Source organism: Habropoda laboriosa, unplaced genomic scaffold (assembly GCF_001263275.1).
Source record: "Habropoda laboriosa isolate 0110345459 unplaced genomic scaffold, ASM126327v1 scaffold32, whole genome shotgun sequence".
Classification (NCBI taxonomy): domain Eukaryota; kingdom Metazoa; phylum Arthropoda; class Insecta; order Hymenoptera; family Apidae; genus Habropoda; species Habropoda laboriosa.
The window spans coordinates 262,820-269,110 of NW_017100135.1; the positions used below are offsets into that span (position 1 = coordinate 262,820).

Sequence of the window (6,291 nt, forward strand, 5' to 3'; positions counted from 1 at the left end):
TGTATTATATTTGTAAAATTTTATTAATATTTTCTATTATTCATAGAAATGATGCTCTTGGGTTTACGTTAACGCAACAACCTATTCAAAAGAAGAAACCACCTCCTCGACCACCACCACCAAAGTTTAATCAGAATTATTCACAGACACAGAAGGAAAAATTTAAAAAACCAGTATGTAGAGATTAATTATATTAAAAATTTCATGATTCGTAAACATTATTTAATGTTATTTAAATGAAATTTATATAGGCAAAGCCAACAGAACTTCTGACCAATCTTTTTGGAAGAAAAAGAAGTGAGCACTCAAGTACAACACAATTAAATAGTCAAATACAGAATGCAATATTACGACCAGAAAATACAAATGGATCAGTTTGTTTAATAGACTTTAGTCCACCAGGATCTCCAACATTTACAACTCGATCAAGTAGTGATGGTGTTAGCATTGATAGTTTTGGCAGTGACGGTAATTCGAATCCATCTGCATTCACAAGTAGTGGAAACACATCTCAAACAGAAAGTGCCTTTGAGGATGATTTTGACTTCTTTGGAACATCTACTAAAAAAGCACCACAAAATGATCCTTGGCAAATTAATTCAATGACAGATCCATTTGGGCCATTAGAAGTAACTAATCATAATACACTACGATCTGTAAAACATGTGAGGGATTCATGTTTCTTTGCTTTTAACACAAATAATCATACTAAGAATCAAGTGCCTGCCAATCAGGCATCTTTGAAAACTACTCAATCCATGCCAACTATTATCCGTGTAAAACCACCAAAACCTCCAGCACCAAAAATTCTACAGAAAAAGGTAGAACAAAAAATTAATCATATTGAAACTAAGTCAAGATGTTCAAATAAAACAACAGTGCCTTTTACTAAGTCATTGACACGAGATTTAACTAATTCATGGCAAGTTGATTCTAAAGATAGTGCTTCATTACCAATGCCTACAATACCAGCGCCTGCACCACCTCCAGAATATTTGAGAGAAATAAATAACGATCTATTTGTAAGTAATTATAATACAATCGATGTTTATATTTGTATCATAATAATTATTTTCTTTCTTAATTTATTTTTCTGTTTTCTATCTTTAGATGAATAATGAAGAACCTTATGGCATTGCCCTGTATGATTTTCCATTAATACATACTGGCGATTTACCTTTTAAAGAAGGAGAAAGAATATACTTAATAAGAAAAATTAACGACGATTGGATGGAGGGTAGAGTAGGAAGTCAACATGGAATATTTCCTACTAATTTCATTGACATAAAGATACCATTGCCGGGTGTTCCAGATAATGTAGTTACTGCAATTTATCCTTTTAAGGGTGAAACCACGGAAGATCTAACGTTTGATGTAAGTTACTGAATGATATCTAATTTTTCTAAAAATTTTATAAACTTCGTTTTATTTATATACATATTATAGGAAGGAGAAAAAATTACAGTTCTATCAAGGATATCACAAAATTGGTTGTATGGTGAGTGTAAAGGTCGAAAAGGACAATTTCCAGAAAATTACGTAAATAGAATCCCGTGTAATGTTCCGTTATCATATTAATTTGAATGTTGTATAATATTACAAGTCGTAATATGTCGGTAGTTTCTTTATTGAAAATTTTATCTTTATTCTTTCTATCCAATAAATATTTTTACAATAGGATTATGTCAAAATAGAAAATTATAAGTTTAAAACTCATTGTTGAAATGCTGTCCAAACATTACTGAAAAGGTGTCTTTCAAAAAATCATATTCATGAAAAGACTGAATTGTGTGCAAGTATGCATTACCTTGCGAATTTGAATAAAGCAGTAATATTACCAATTTTTTAAATAAAATTTTTAAAATGAAAAATTTACATTTCGAAACTTTTAAAATTTAGAAAGGTAAAATAATTTTACACTTTAATCTCACAACAAAATGTTTAATATTTTCTAACTTTTGCACAACTAATATTTACAGATATGTATTCTAAAATTATTCTCATTTTTCTTTTTTCTTTTGTTTTGTTTGAAAGAAAAACAATAATTCAGATAAAATGATTTTATACCATCATAAAGGTATTTAATTGTTAAACATTGAAGTTATTCTTTAACTATGTAACATATATTTTCATACATTAAAATACAATTATATGCAAAATACGCGAAGAAAATGTATACATAAAACTTTGTAATCTATTTTTCAACATAAACTTCAATATAGTTACGCACAGTGCTGAAATTATGACAATTAAATATAAAATTTTGATAAACACTATTTACCTTTATGAGTACATTGGTATACTTGTTTAATAAACAGTCATTTCAAATAAGTATATAATATGCTACATACATGCAACATATAAAATGAATAGTTATATTTTTTCATCTGTACATAAACTACTTTAAAATACAGAATTACAATTAAACATGCAATGTTTTTGTTTCTGTAGTACATTTTAATATTATACTTTTAAATGTATATGAAAGAAGTAGCAGTTTTTGTAACTTTTCTGTGTAACATATTCCGTGTTACACTGAAGTGATTAAAATTAAGTATTAATTAATGAAAGTAACAAAAGGAAACTATTATATCAGATAAATACATGTATATTACATTTTGGTCCTGGTGTCATTTATGTTTATTGCATATTAAATTGTATTTGTAATATTTAAAACTTGTACTTTAAGTTACCAATACAAAAGTAATGGTATAATTAATGTATGGTATATGGATATGCAATTCTGAAAACGTAATAATTTAAAAATTGTTTGTATTTGAAATCCATATATTTTAATGTAAAAATTAATTTACATGTTTATTACAATCAAACATATTTACAAATCTAATTTGCGCATATCTTAAAAATTAAGAAAAATTACGGATTACCCATTTAAAAAATGTGTATCTATGCAAGTGTGTATATATATAAATAAGTGTTTTTAAATTATATGTACTAAATTATTATAAAATTAGTACAAATGACAGATAAAATTTCAACTACAGTATTAGTAAACAATAGTTTAATCAATTCCACGATCTATATTGGGACCAGATATTTGATTTGTAAAATTAATTTAAATGAAGAAAATTAGAATTATGATAATGGTTGTCATTTGTTACATGGTCATGTTTGTAAATATAATGCAGAAAAGTCTAGGTTCTAAAATTATTTTAATATACATAATGTGATATTCGACTGCATTAATAGTTATTTTCGTCATGTGTATAAAATAAAATATTTAATGTGATATATAATATTAGTAATATAATAAATGTCCTACAAATGTATAACAGAAATTGAATTTTTGTAAGTTGTGAAAATATGTAACAAAAATAATGCAAATATAATCAAATGAAAGTTTACCTACCAAAAAGTCATATAACTACTAAAATTTATAGATAATAGAAACAGGTCGACGTAAAATCTTATTTCGTGATGTTTAATATTGACAGTCTTTATAAATTCCGTTTATATTTTGTTCGTATTAATTATTTACAACAGTAGTGCTATTGTTTTGTGGAGAAACACTGCCAGAGATAGAATGATCGCCAAGTGTGAGAGCTCTTATCAGTAGTACATTAGAAGACTGTACAGATTTTAAATGTGTAGGATAGTTTGAACAAGATATACATTTGTTAACATGCTTAGAAAATATTGAAAATGTTACAGTTTTGTATCTCCTTGATGTCTGTATCACGACATTTCTAAATTTTTCACCTGTGAGATAGTATAAAAAGAAATTAATTGCAAAATTCCAGTGGTATACATGGAAGCATAATCCGCGGCACCATTTTAACAACATTTTTTCTTGCAACCTGAAAAACAATTAATGATAACAAAGTATAAGTCTTGTTATTATCTCAGTGGCAGGGAATTTAATTAAAATAACATCCCAATAAAGTTCCAAAGTTTCAACTATACCAAGGGGTAACAATAGCACTAAATAAACAGTTGACACAACAAATAATGTTCTAGAAGTATGATGTATTCTGTTTGCTTTATATCTGAAATTTTCTAAGGAATAACATCATTGAATATATTCATATTTCTTTAATTAAATGCTTTACTTCAATGCTATACTTACGAGTTAACCTACATCGGATTTTTTCGGTTTTATTCATATGTATAATAAGCAAAATATTTCCAATAAATATAAAGAGTAACGGTAACCATGTTGATAATGCAATATAAAAATACATAGCACTACCCCATGGTTTTATTTTCTTTTGACACGGTATAAATTCAAAAACACTGTCTGTTTCATAGCCTATCAATTAAGCACAGTGTATTGTACATGAAATAAATTTATTATATATATTATGTTATTAAAATAATAAATATATAAAATTCAAATTGTAATTCCAATTTAAGTAAAGTAAAAAAAGTAAAACATATAAGTATTTACCCCCTGAATACAATTTTGTTAATGATATTATAAAGCTGACACATATCAAAATAGTAATGGTTGTTATTTCAGAACAATTATTATAACGTCCATATATTCCAAAAGGAAACATAATTGCACAAACACGTGTCCATGTGAGAGCTACAACCAGCCAAGTAGATGTAAATTGAAAGAATTCCATTGTGACTGAATTCAAACTGCATAAAAACCTATTATTCTACAAAAATAATATTGGTTTGAGGTTTTAGTTGCATATAGGACAAACTTAATTGTTTAGTATAATTGCTTACCATGAAAAGATTGTTAACAAATATAAAATGAGATTTTGCAATACCCACAGCATAATTAAATATTAGTGCTCCATTATCAGATAATGCAAGTGCTTTCAAATAAATTGACAAGTTTGATTCACAAAGTATAGGTGTACTTAGCATTACAAAGGAAATAGTATTCAACAATACTCCTACATAAATAATTAATTCTTCATTACAACACAATGAGTAATTTAAATTTTGTGTAAAATAGAATAGAAAACTTCCTTTTTGCTTACCTAGTATTATAATAAATGGTGTTATGTAGCTAAGTAAAAAACGTACAAATTTAACAAATGGTTGTAATGATAACCAGTAAATACGAACTTCACAAGGCCATGCAACTTCTAAGTTGGGTTGTGTAAAATTGTAAATAAAATCCAAAGTTGTTAATGGTAGTGGACATGTTAAATTTCCTCTAATATAAAAGCTATGCAATTCATACAAATACATAAATAGAAGTATGAAACTATATTTAAAAAATATAAAATAAATGTATTTGTAGGATACAAATCTTTTTGTTAATTGTATTTATTTCCTTCTTACCTGACTTCATTTTTTATTGAAGTTTCAGTAAATTCTATTGATTGTAGCAGCACATTTAATATCAATATGAATTGCAGATTTATATTGCCAAATGAAACCATTTGTATACATAGAGTTGACTTTATGGAAAAGATAGGAAATTTTATGTAGCAATGCCTACAAAATATATATTTTATATATTTTGAAGATATATTGTAAGAAATATATTTCTGCTTGAAGTTTATGTACCTCCTTCTGTCAAACACCTTTTCACTGTCATGACTAATAATGATGTCTTACTTCTCATTAAGAGCTGCAAAGGCACCTGTTGTCAATTATCATAACATAGAATTATTCTTAGCAAATATCATTTCAATGCAGATAACAGCTTATAAGACATGTATATAACTAGTAGCAGACGTGCATTTTGTGTACATTTAAGTGCAGATCTGCATATTCAATAATGAAAGTTTCTATAACATATGACATGTATTTTTTGTAAAATTGTACTGCTTTAGGAAATAATTATATTTTAAGAAAATTATAGCACCAGTCTCAATTTCTGTAATAAAATTAAGTGAAATGCAATTACAAGTATAAAAAATTAAATATACTAAAATAATGTTTTAATATTGAAAAAAAATTATAGTATTTTTTCTTATTAAATAAATACATTGCTTTAAATTAAAATAAAATTTTTAAAGATACATAAACAGTAAATAAACATAAAATTAACTTAAGAAAAGATGTTTCATATATACAGCATTTCCCAGTACACATGATACAGTCGGAAATTAATTTTTTATATGATATAAAACAAGCCAAATCTGCAGAATAAAGTTTTTGCATACATATCTAGCTTCATTGTCGAAAAATATTCGTTTTTTCGACATACATACGTATTCTACTATTAATTTTTATCCACATTGGTATTTGCAGACATTGATAGTGATATAACTTAAAGACTAAAACGGATGTTTGTAATACTTTTTTTATTATTCTATAAATATTGTTATAATATCGATTGTATCTCTCATACAAAATTTT

General features: G+C 26.1%; 2 protein-coding genes across 2 annotated transcripts in view; one reads left to right on the forward strand and one right to left on the reverse strand.

Moving 5' to 3' along the window:
• LOC108576411 (abl interactor 1-like) overlaps window positions 1-1,578 on the forward strand; it is a 2,322-nt gene extending 744 nt beyond the window's left edge. Inside the window, exons 3-6 of the mRNA XM_017939443.1 lie at window positions 47-173; window positions 252-1,022; window positions 1,111-1,374; window positions 1,447-1,578. Of these exons, the coding sequence (XP_017794932.1) occupies window positions 47-173; window positions 252-1,022; window positions 1,111-1,374; window positions 1,447-1,578 (1,294 nt within the window). The remainder of the gene's footprint in view (window positions 1-46; window positions 174-251; window positions 1,023-1,110; window positions 1,375-1,446) is intronic.
• Window positions 1,579-3,487: 1,909 nt separating this feature from the next.
• On the reverse strand, window positions 3,488-4,857 carry LOC108576510. Its single transcript, XM_017939556.1, is given in 4 exon segments — window positions 3,488-4,017; window positions 4,088-4,270; window positions 4,409-4,625; window positions 4,699-4,857. Coding segments are annotated over 4 exon segments (1,074 nt in total). The 5' UTR covers window positions 4,843-4,857.
• Between the last annotated feature and the right edge of the window lie 1,434 nt (window positions 4,858-6,291).